General features: G+C 37.4%; 1 protein-coding gene across 2 annotated transcripts in view; it reads right to left on the bottom strand.

Annotated features, from left to right (window-relative positions):
- The window catches only part of COL5A2 (collagen type V alpha 2 chain), a 149,102-nt gene that overhangs the window by 43,095 nt on the left and 93,390 nt on the right, over positions 1-12,617 (bottom strand). For both annotated transcript variants that reach the window (XM_069576889.1, XM_069576890.1), the window contains 8 exons: positions 12,184-12,237; positions 11,022-11,075; positions 8,052-8,105; positions 7,048-7,101; positions 6,095-6,139; positions 5,639-5,692; positions 1,826-1,870; positions 627-680 (listed from right to left, as the gene is read on the bottom strand). In XM_069576889.1, coding sequence (XP_069432990.1) covers positions 627-680; positions 1,826-1,870; positions 5,639-5,692; positions 6,095-6,139; positions 7,048-7,101; positions 8,052-8,105; positions 11,022-11,075; positions 12,184-12,237 — 414 coding nt within the window. The remainder of the gene's footprint in view (positions 1-626; positions 681-1,825; positions 1,871-5,638; positions 5,693-6,094; positions 6,140-7,047; positions 7,102-8,051; positions 8,106-11,021; positions 11,076-12,183; positions 12,238-12,617) is intronic.

Below are 12,617 nucleotides of genomic sequence, written 5' to 3'. Positions count from 1 at the left end.
CTCTTACTGCAATCCTTGAATTTATCATCCAAAGTTCTTGGGAGAAAGAACAAACTGTGACTCACTGCAAATGTAAATCATCCCAGCAGAATATTTAATCCATTCCCACGGGGAGAGCCAAATAGCCTCCCTGCCCATTCCTTTAATGACTGTGTAAGTTGGGGGTACAAAGGGAGCGGGGAGGCAGATGTGAAGGACAACATTGCATGAGAGAACAGCCTTTTGTCAACCCCTGATTTATTTTAACCTCCTATTGTTTTGAGCATTATGCTATTTATTACTGCCAGACACAGTATTCAAGAACAGAGTTACAATTCGAATTAAACTTTTTCCTAGCAGCTGTTAAATTGTCTGGCATTAGAGTCCTAGTGCAATCAGAGTCTTTGATATTACAATTGTATGATTATAGGTAATTCTTTTTAAATTACTTATATAATAATATCATTTTTTTAAATTTTCTATTTTTTTCCCCTACCATAATGGACATTGAGAGCACTCTAGGTGCTTTACTTAGTTAACAGCAACTTCCATACTCCTCAGTGAATTAAATGACATTCTTTATTCGGGGATTCATGTACTTAAGAAGTAATTCATGTCATCAAGAGCTACATATATTAACATCTTACCTTCATTCCAGGATTTCCTGGAAAACCAGCTGAGCCAGGTATCCCAAGAGGACCCTATTAAAGAAACCAGCAAAGTGATGAGACATGTATTTTAATCAACAATTTATCAACATGTAATCTTTTATCCTTTGAACATTCTGTACTTTGATATATAGGAATAATCCACGTGGTATTTTAAAACCACAAGGATTATATTATAATTTTATTATAAGAACCTTGCAATATTGATATGAGACATTGGTAGTAGAGGTGTCCACTGGTATTAAACATAACAGGATCTCCTAGTTGTAGCATATGAGAGTAAGTCAGTCACAAACACAAATTGTCTGAAACAATTGCTTCTTGAGAAATTACTTTCTTTGTGTTAATCAAGTAATAAAGATAGCTTTTAGAAAGTTACACATTGTACCAAAACCTATAATCTCACTTTATAAAAATGATGCTTAATCAGCTGGATATCTTAGAGTGATTTTTTTCAGGCTAATAGAAAATGAACATGTGTCACTATACTGCATTTGGAAAGGCATGAATAGAGTCTAAACCCTTGATTTAAAAGCTGAATTTAAAGGAAATTAGTGTAGGTGAATTTCATTCTAGGTTATCCTGATTCTTCTTGAGGACTGCATTTTAACGCCATCAAGTTTTGCATTAATAAAAGCCCTTTTAAGTGACACTTATTTTTCTTCCTACCGTTTGTTTCATTTTTGTGAGTAAGGGAGAAGAGCTGTTAAGGACAAGTAATTTCAAATCCAATTGACCCTCATCCTATTTCCCTGAGTTTACTGTGTTTTTACATCAATCCATCCTGTGGACCACACTATACTCTCACTCTCTTCATATGCTCATCTTTTGAGACTAAGCTTAACAATTGTTCTTCTTCAAGTCATCCTTGAGATCTTTGTCTCACTGCTGGTGTCCGTACAATTGGGTCCCCATACTTCATGTTGCTTTCCCTATTACAGCAGTTAGCAGTAACATTATGGTACTGCGTTAATTGATATCTCTCTCTTCTTTGATAGGGAAATGTTCAAAAACAAGCACAGTGTCTTTTTACTTTTTAGACACTTTTTACAGTGTCTTTATTGTCTTTTTACTCCAAGCGTCTGGGACACACTAGGTGCTTCATAAATGTTAACAAATGTACAAATGGAAGAATCAGTGAAAAAGTGAATGAATGAATGTGAACGCAATACACTCACCATGGGCCCAGGTTTTCCAGGCATACCGTGAGCGCCTCGTTGTCCCTAAGTAGAAGAGAGAAGATCAGAGCGCATTTCTATAGCGCTTGCTGACAAGCCATTTACTTCACAAAAATTTCCATGTTAAAAAATTGGAGAGTATTAAGGTTAGCTATTAAGGTTAACTGACAACAGCCTTAACTAGGTTAAGAGCAGTAAAAATACACATTTATACAACATGGGTAAGGGAGCAATAAAACACATCTATCCAAGGACAAGAAAAAAAAATCAAAATTGGAAATAGAAAACTATGTAAAATGATTTTGTTTTTACTTGAACACGTCACCTTCTATCAAACGAGCTCAAAGACAGAGAAACTATGAACGCTGGGCTCTTCTTAATAGCTAGAATAATAATAATAATGATAACGTGTTTGGAGTAAAACGAAAAACTAAAGCTCACATGCACTTGCATGTACTCACCCACAAAGGAAATTAAGTGATAGTGAATGCTGTGTGTGTCACCCAGATGCCCCTTCAGCACAGAAGTAAGCATCCTATCACCCCTGGAAGTGTTGTAAGCTGACGGCTCACACTTGAGACCCTCCCCACAAACCGCTGCAAGATGGTAGCTATTCCAAGATTATGCCTGTGCCCTTCCATGATCAATGCAGTGAAACAAAGGATTCGTAGTCTGAAGAGCCATTTCAGCTCCATAGTTCTCATGGAATGGAAGGTTCGTGGAGACTGAGGCCTCTGTTGCAAATGTAACACAGCTTTGAATTTCTCCTTGTAACAACCCCTGCTTATTTCATTAATTTCTTCATAGGTATAGTTTCTGAGTGCACTCCTCAATAAATTTCCTGCACACAAGTCTTTGTTTTGATGCCAGTTCCTTGGAAAACTGACTCATATACCATTGGTGCCAGAGATAGTCAAGAGAGCAGATGCTAAAATGGAATTTTTAATCTGACTTCCACACTGGCCAGCTGGTGATAGATGGGGTATGGAATTCTCTTGGCTTGCTACAGTGATGCAGTGGTAAATGTTGTTTCCAACGGTGAACTGAGGGGACACAGGTAAGGGAATGGGGGCTTCCCAGGTGGTACTAGTGGTAAAGAACCTGCCTGCCAACCTGGGAGATGGAAGAGACAGGTTCAATCCCTGGGTTGCGAAGATCCCCTAGAGGAGGGCATGGCAACCCACTCTAATACTCTTGCCTGGAGAATCCCATGGCCAGAGGAGCCTGGTGGGCTACAGTCCATGGGGTCACACAGAGTTGGATACAACTGAAGCAACTTAGCAGGCACACAAGGGAATGGGCTATGGGTACAACAGCTCATGCATTTGAGAAGGTCTAGAGGATGTAACAATTATAAAGTTAATGGAATTCTATGGGTCTTGTTGAGTGAATCCATTGGAGAAAGATGTTGTAAGACTGATGGAAATTAATCATCAATATAAACCTCCTTAGCAGCATTTAAAACTATTATTATCTTCTACAGCTAGAGGGAAGAAAAGTTGAAGATCAGCTCAGGACTTAAACGTTTAAGTTCTCTTGAAAAGGCTGAATTCCAAAACATGGAAATTCTGCTATGCCACGGTCAAGGCCCTTGATTGGAAGGATGGCCACTGAAATTTGGCACTGGGGTATATTAAGAACTTTGACATCTCAGGGACCCTGAAGCCTCTGGGCCTACAGAAGTGATCCTTTCCCATTAAGTCTATACTTCCCTCTTGCTTAAAGGTGATAGGCCTCTACTTTACCAGACAATATACGCTTCCACCACCACTACCTGTTTCCCCCCTGGCCACTAGACCAAGAACTAGCATCAAGTCACAAAATAGCTTGGTTGAAGTAATGCTGTTTCTGATAAAAGAAAGAATAGATCCTTTACCCAAAACACTATAAGTTTTATACCTCATGTAAAGGCAGGATTCAGGAAAGAACACATGGGACTAGGTCCTAAAGGTACGGGATTGAGACGGACAGGGTATGAAAATGGGAGAATTTTAGTGATTTGGAAGCGCTCTACCATCATATATATTTAACAGCTGAATCAAGACTCTGGGAAACAGTATTAATAGGGAAAGTAGCTTTTGGAAACTTGGAAAGAGCAATGGCCCAAACTAAGTGAGGTAGAAATGCCAGAGCTGCCTGGGCAGACAGTAGAATAAAGCACAGAGAAGTGAACACAGTACATTGGATATAATACATATGGCTGGCTAAAGTAAGAGCTGGCTATGGCTGACTTTATTTTCCTGGGCTCCAAAGTTACTGTTGGATGGTGACTGCAGCCTTGAAATTGAAAGACGCTTGCTCCTTGGAAGGAAAGTTATGACCAACCTAGACAGCATATTAAAAACCAGACATTACTTTGTCAACAAAGGTCCATCTCATCAAGGCTCTGGTTTTTCCAGTAGTCACGTATGGATGTGAGAGTTGGACTCTAAAGAAAGCTGAGCAGAGAAGAATTGATGCTTTTGAACTGTGGTGTTGGAGAAGACTCTTGAGAGTCCCGTGGATTGCAAGGATATCCAACCAGTCCATCCTAAAGGAGATCAGTCCTGGGTGTTCATTGGAAGGACTGATGTTGAAGCTGAAACTCCAATACTTTGGCCACCTGATGCAGAGAGCTGACTCTTTGGAAGAGACCCTGATGCTGGGAAAGATTGAGGGCAGGAGGAGAAGGGGACGACAGAGGATGAGATGGTTGGATGGCATCATCAACTCAATGGACATGAGTTTGGGTAAACTCCGGGAGTTGGTGATGGACAGGGAGGCCTGGCGTGCTGCAGTTCATGGGGTCACAAAGAGTCGGACACAGCTGAGCGACTGAACTGAACTGAACTGATACTCTACAATATCGTCTACATTTCCAGGGGACACTCTGCCTATAAGTGATAAGGAATCGTCTAGTGAGAGGGTGTCACTTGTTCTGAACCAAGGTCCTGACTTCAGTACCACTGAGAAGCTCTAAGGTGGTTGTCTTCTGTGGGATCACAGTAGGGGATATAATAAACCTGAGACTCTTAAGTCTACAGGAGATGATATGAAAATAAGAAAGGTCATATGGCAGTCCTTAATTGCCAAAAGAAAAGTAGGTGTAATGTAATGAACAGCCTGACTTCCAGAGAGCTGTGAAGAGAATGAATACAATAACTGCCCCGGCCCCAGGTTTAAGGTAGATGGGCAGAGAGCAAGAGTATTTCTCAGTCTGTACAATTAAAGGGCTTCCTAGGTGGTACTAGTGGTAAAGAACCTGCCAGGCATTGTAGGAGACATAAGAGATGGGAGTTTGATCTCTGGGTCAGGAAGATCCCCTGAAGAAGGATATGGCAACCAACCCCAATATTCATGCCTGGAGAATCCCGTGGTGGACAGGGGAGCCTGTTGGACTATGGTCCATAGGGTTGCGAAGAGCATGACGTGACTGAAGCAATTTAGCAGGTAAATCAAAATCAATCAAGGGAAAATGATCAGGAGACTCTAATCTTTTAAAGGGTTTATTCATAGTATTACCTTTTAGGATTGTGAGGAACAAGAGATAAAGAGTTTTAGAACACTTGGTAAATACTAATAACATTTTCTTAATTTCTTTACTAAAAAAGTAGGCAACGAACATACTTTGGTTATGTAAGATGTTACCATTAACAGAAGGTAGGGAAAGTGTACCTGGGAACTCTCTATACTATCTTTGCAACTTTCCTGTAAACTTAAATTTGTTTCAAAAAGAAAAGTGTAAAAATTACAAAGTAAGCAAAGTAAAGTTTATTCTCCTTTAAAAGGCATATTCAACAAAGTATTTGAAAGAGCTGAAACACACATACTTACAGGAGCACCCTGTGGTCCCAGCCTTCCTCTCTCTCCTGGCATTCCTCTCGGACCCTATAGATGAGAGAGAGAGAACATTTCTTGAAACATCATATTTGAATCTGAGAGTACTTTGATTTCACTCCTCAAATCAATCATTAATATAATCACTACCTGTTATAATTGGCCTAAATAGATTTCACTTAATCTAGCATTAATGGTCTAAATCTATAATAATCCGTATTTGGTCACTGGGTACAGAAAAAGAAAAGTGCATTCAATAATTAAGAAAAATAATGTAATGCAGGAAGCCTTTTCTATTTGAAGGGGCAGCTCTTACAGGATGCTTGCCTTTCAGCTGATAATAAAGAATTATTTCACCAGCTAACATATACTCTCTATGTCTTTTTTTCCATTTAAATATTCTCTTAGCATAATCTAAAAAACCAAGAAACAACGAATTAAATTGATACATACCATCGGACCCATGGCACCCATTGGACCAGTAGGGCCGGCTTCACCCTAAAGCGAACGTGAGATCACATTACAATACAAGAAGCCTACAATTGATATTCACAGTATTCTCTTCCAAGTGTGATATCTTAAAGGCTTATTTTCAAAGTTGAGCATTTGAAAGGCATACTTTCAATAAAGGGCCTCAAAACTATGTTGTATCACCTGTTCTCAAAATACAATGGAAATCTACTGTCTAAGAAATAAGTCTAAAATCAAACTGGTAATTTAAGCAAGACTTAAGGGACTATCTTTTTTTCACTTTCATTTTCATTACACCTAGCCACATTAATCAAATTTTAATACAAATGCTTAGTCTATGTCTGATAATAAAAGTAAAATTTTACAAAACTAAAATTGACTATAATATTCCTTTAAGATCTCTTGTAGGAAGCTTAGAAATGATAAAATTTAAAGCTAAATGCTTTTTAACACATGTATCTCATTGTATTTTGATTAAAAAGTCATCTGCACTTCTTGGATGTTCTCTTTCCCTCTAGCAGCATAAATAAATTTGGGGAAGAAACAATGGCCAAAAGGCCCTAAAATTAAAAAGGTACTAAATAATGGGATCAAGGAACCATGTAAACCTCTCTGATATTATAAAAGAAGAATAAAGAGTGAATGTATTTCAGAGAGCGGACTCAGAGCGCATCTTTATATAAAGATAACACTCATCTTACGTCGGTAGAAACCTAATTGCATGGTAGGGGTTTCTAGTGACAAAGTAAGGTCGTACCATGTATCTTCCTAAATCTACCACCCATCCATGAAAAATTATATTTACCTACTTAAGTGTTCATTCTTTATACTACTCTTCCCTTTAGAACTATTTAAGGGGGACTTGAAAAAAATTTTAGGCTTGAAGCAGAACAGGAATTCTGTAGTGAGGCTGTATTGAGATAATATTCAGTTACCTTGGAACCGGTTGCTCCAACTTCACCTTTAGGGCCTTCAAGACCTTTGTGTCCCTGAGAAGAAAAATATAAATTTGTATTTAATAGCTTTTTTGAGCTTCAAGCATGTGAAAGAAGAACCAAAAACAAGTTCACAGAAAGTGCCTTATGAAAATAGATTGCAAATTTAAAGTCCTTACTCAAATGTTCCCAAATTCTCATCTCTTTTTTTGAAAATCTATTCAATGAAGATTAAAGTAGCGTTTCCCTTCTTTAAATAACATTTTCAATTTGCAATGGGCTCATCTTTCAAATTTTTGTGACTTCATAGAAATTTAATAGAATCAAAAAATGTATGGTGGCTTTAGGGGAAACAAATGGTTATAGAATTTAGTTATAAAATATGGTTCATATCCAGGAGTGATTTTTAAAATAGTTAATAACTAGTACAGCACAAGCATTCTAATCAAAAGTTCGACCACTCAAAACATAGGCCAGCCAATGTACACTGAGTGAATATCAACTATGCTTTCAGATAGATGTGTAATTTCTATATAAGTATGTATGTAACTAATAGTTGCATATTCATTATCTTGAGTTAAAGAGAGAAGCATTCTACAGCCTTCTGTGTCTGAGTTGGATCCAAGTTGACTAGGCCCCTGTGATCCAGGACACTTTGTGGTATTATGTAAATATTCCACTATGTAGTAGTTGCCTATTTTCTTAAATAAATCTCATTAGACTGAAGCTGAGAGTCATGGACATTTCTCATTTATCACTACTTTCTTATTTATAGCATAGTATTCAGCACATTGTTAAGAACTCAAAATACATTCATTTATAGAATCAAATGAAATTCTGGAAATATAAAAATGCATTGTGATTTTGGTAAGTGACATCTACTGTAACCACAGCCAGTTAAGGGCAATTGACAAATGAAATTGTGAAGATTTTGAGGGTAATGCTCCCCTGACCCTACTCCATAAGCCAGGGTATCTAAAAAGATTACAGAGGATTGAACTTACTCGGTGACCCTTCAGGCCTGGAAGACCAGGAGCCCCAGGAAATCCTCGAGCTCCCTGTCAGAGGAAAAGGAGATAAGGCATTTCAGAGTCATTAACTGCATAAGGCACTTTTTTTTTTCCCAAAAAAGATACTTGTGTTTTTTTTTTTTACCAACAAACCTAAGAAGAAAAAGGAGAAATATATTTCTATATGTCAAAATACATCTAGGTTATCAAAAAATTAGCAAGGCAAATGGAAACAAGTCTTACACAGAAACATGGATTAATTCTAGGTGTTGATTTGATGACATTTTTAAATTTTCAAATGATATTGCTGTGTTATAATTAGTAAAGAATAAACAATAAGAAAATAAGCCTGAATCTACATTCTCTGTGTCTAAATCAAGTAGGTCAAGGTAGAGGAAAAATAATCAGGAAACTTAAGGAAAATTATGCTTTCTCTCTTTTATATTGTGTTTTATTTGTGGTAGAATAATAAATACATTTGTAGCAAGTAAATATAATCTATTTTTTCTGAACTTCTAAATATTATCAGTAGAATATGATTAGAAAGATTACATAAAAATGTTATCAGAATTTTTTAAATAAAATATTCAGGAGGAGCTTATGGATTTGTGATTGTTTAAAAAACTGAGAAAACGAAATATCCAACAGAAAAGAAAGTCAAGTAATACAAAGAGAATGGGTTGGTTCCTTGACTCAACTTCCTACTTTCTATTAATTCTATGCATCTTTCGCCTAACTGTAAAAATTTAAAAAAAAGAAAGAAATCAGACACTAATAAAATCCAAAATGGCACAACTTCTTTGAAATGATGCTTGAAACTTTTTCCTCATACCCTCTTTAAATAGTTAAGGATCCAGTGACTTAATTACTCACTTATTTCAGTTGCCGACATTAAATAGGTTTTGTGTTGAAACCTATCTGCTGCCACCAGTAGGGTAAGCACTTTGATAGCACAGACTGAAGCTATCAATTATTATTATCAATCTGCATATCCCTAACACTTTGCCTTCTGCCTTACTAGTAGGCATTCAAGAATAAAAACTGAATAAACAACTGAATAAAGAAATGGCTTCACATTCATCATCTTCTTCATCTTCTTGACACTCATAGAGCTTTTCCTAAATCTTTCAAGGAACATCTCTTGTCTTAGTACAATCTTACAGAGATGGCAAAATCCTTCTGTTCTGTATTACCATACCCTTTACTTAGTGTTAACTAAATGAATGAGCAAATAACTCAATAAACAAACTTTGTATGATAAAAGCAAATCAATAATTCTTCCATGACCTCTTTCAGGAAAAATGTTTCTGTAGTGTTTTGCAGGGGGTTATCACAGTAAGGGCACATCAAACCCTGTACTCTGAACACATAAAGTCCCACTAAATCTTCTGTTTACACAGCCCTACTTAGGAATTCTTTCACTTCAAAAATGGCCTTTAAGTTTTTCCACTGGAATCCTGCCCTTTACTGAGATTCGTCTCCCCACCATCCTTCAGCATACATCCGTCTAAGCCTATAGAGGAATTACTGAGCTATGCTATTTGAAACGATTAGTAAACTTTTGAGTTTTTGTGGTCTGCAAGGGAATTCTCATGTGATTACATATCTCTAATACAGCAAGAAAATAAGCCAGACGTACTAGTGCTCATAAAATTTTTCTCATTCTGCTGACCCAAGACTGTCATCACACCCCAATCACACATCGTTGCACTGCGCTTGCAGAGTACATCTGTGACATGCTGGCAGGGCGCCTTTCCTCCCCGTGGAGGGCCCACGCTGTGAGAAGGTTCGAGTGTGCGCAGGGTGGGAGTCTCAAGCCTGGATTGGTTCACACCGACATCTGTGCTAATGACTAAACCACCTGTCTTTGTCTGCAGGCTTTGTTTGCAGGCTGATGAGGGAAAGGAAAAGAGAGGAGGGAGCTGCAGGCCTGGTTTTGTGTTCGAAACTAAACGATCCTTACAGTCCTGTGCTTAAATTCCCGTAAAAGATTATTAACATTCGTGTGTCCAAAAAATCCCTAGCATTGAACCTCATCAATGTTCATAAAGTAAATGGATAATAATTCAGTATTGTTGTATGTATATGGTGGTGGAAATATTAGGATATTATAAGAGATATAATAAGTAGGAAGTTAAATCAGTTTAGGGGATTCTGGACCAAGAGACTGGACCAAGTCTAAGAGCAGGAATGTTAGAGCATTTATGCTTACTTATCATTTTCTAACTTTCCCCACTGTCTCTGTAGCACATCCCAGAGGAGCACCTATCAAGGTAACATGAGTAAAAACAGACAGGTGGGTTTAGGGCGGGCAAGTGACCCAGGTCTTGAATTCTGGTAGAGCTAGTTACTCTCGCTGTATTGAGCCAAGTGGGAAGAAAACAACTGTATTAGGAAGGCTGGAGATTAATACATCTGGTTATAAGCTTTTCGGGGCCAGAACATCAATAAAGAATTTCAGTCAACAACAGGGTTTGGGGAACAGCCAAAGAGGCATCCTGTCCACGATTTATTGTTCTAGCATAGGGTCTGTAGCATATAAGAAACAAATCAACAAACTCTTTAAAGCTGTCATTTTTGACATATGAATACAAAATCTTTAAAAAAAAAACTAAAAATATATTTAAAAGATAAATTGGGATTGAGATATTATGAAAGGTAAGTAAGTGAAACTGGTGATTTATCTGAAAATTTGGTACTCATTTGGTACTAACCATGTTAGGTTATAATTCTCTAGCTCTGGGAGGGTCATTCATATGGTGGCAATGCAAAGCCAGGAACTCAAATAAGCTCTCATCCTGGCAAAATGTCCTGTTTCACAATGACAGAAGGGAACATGTCTTGGTGACGGTGTCTACTGCATGTGCAGGGTGGAGTTGGTGAATGAATGATGAGTTAGTTTTAAATGTTCTTCATTGTTTGAATTTTGTCTTTGTATTGTTGTGTTGATCAGTATAAACTTACCGGAGATCCTGCAAATCCCACTTCACCAGGTTTTCCATTTCTACCAGGCTCACCCTTTATGGGGAAAAAAGCAAAGTGGAGGAAAGCAAAGAGGGATTTAAAATTTTCTCTCCTGAGACTAAATGACAAATCAATTGCAGGTGAAAAGTCTTCCTTAGAAAGCTCACATCCAATGGTCTAAGCAGGGCGAGAACACAGCCCTACTCCTGAGGGCAATCCATTATAGCAAGTCAGTCTGTGGAGAGTCCATCCGTTTATCAGAAGAAATAAATATAAATTATACTGGTCTGACCTAGCTCTCCATTTTATTCAACATCAAAATTTGCACACACACACATACACACATGCCGTGAAATTCTACATGCAGCACTGAAACGGTGCTTCTCAAAATAAATTTACCGTTTATTTCTTGTGATGAAAAAAAATTTAAGAACTACCAGAGATATTTTCTTTATGGCCAAATTCACTGTAATCCACTTAAATAAATCTCACGACACCCAAAGGAAAATATTTTCTTGGTTTAATGTCACATAGACATTAACGGCCTCCCTAATGATTTTATCCTCAACTTTGGTGCAACTAACAGAGGAATTCAGGAAAGCAAATCTGTTGTTATACACGGTTCTTGAATGTTCTTAAGAACACTGATCACATGTTCTTAATGTTAAAATCTGAAATTTAGGCTTAACTTTAAATAGTCTATTAAAGAAACAACTTTTTGAGCATTGGAGAGCAATACTGACACTATTCTGTGGACACATTTTTTAAAATCCATTTAATGAGGGCCTCATAATGATCTTTTGGGATCAAAGAAGTGTGTTTTTCCTTAAGATCACTTCAAAAGCTCTGCCCACCAAATGTTGTTGCTGTTGTGACAGCAATTCTAGTATCCTATGGAGAAATCATAATGGAAAAACTGAGCAGGCAAAGACACAGTACCTAACAATACAATACCATCACAATTAAGAGCATTTTCAGACTTTATAAAATTCCATTCTAACCTGCCCTGTTTTTATTAAATTTAATGACAGTAAAAAGGAGAGGAATGAAATGGGAACCAATGAATAATATTCATGTTAATGTTGCAGCTCTTTCTTAGCCAAAATTTTGCAAATTTTGAAATTTGACAAATTTCAAAGCAAAATGAAGAAAAGCAGCTTACATCTTCACCAGGTTTTCCAGGAGGGCCCTCTGGTCCTCGTGCACCAATTGGACCCTAATAACAAAATGAAGCAAAAGGGAAGTAAGGATATTTACCTTTATTTACCCATATCTATCAATGATACAATCCAAAATACTGTTGAGACAAATGAAAATATCAGAGAAAACAACGTCATTAATATTCTGAAGTTTATGTTGTATCTTTCAGATTATGTGCTCAAAGGAAAAAAATTTAATTTCACAGATGCACATATCTTAGCACTTTCCGCTGACCACATTCAAAGCCTCTGAATTTAAATACTCTGCCACAGGAAATATGTAGCTTAAGCACAGTCCATAACACAGGACTCCTGAACTGGACTAGAATATATTGCTACATTAGGAAAGAGGTGGTAGCATAAATCACTCATGACATCATTGTAATGGTGGACCCAT

This window comes from Ovis canadensis, chromosome 2, assembly GCF_042477335.2.
Source record: "Ovis canadensis isolate MfBH-ARS-UI-01 breed Bighorn chromosome 2, ARS-UI_OviCan_v2, whole genome shotgun sequence".
Lineage (NCBI taxonomy): Eukaryota > Metazoa > Chordata > Mammalia > Artiodactyla > Bovidae > Ovis > Ovis canadensis.
The sequence above is the reverse complement of the archived record's forward strand: the minus strand, read 5'-3'. Positions and strand labels throughout refer to the sequence as shown.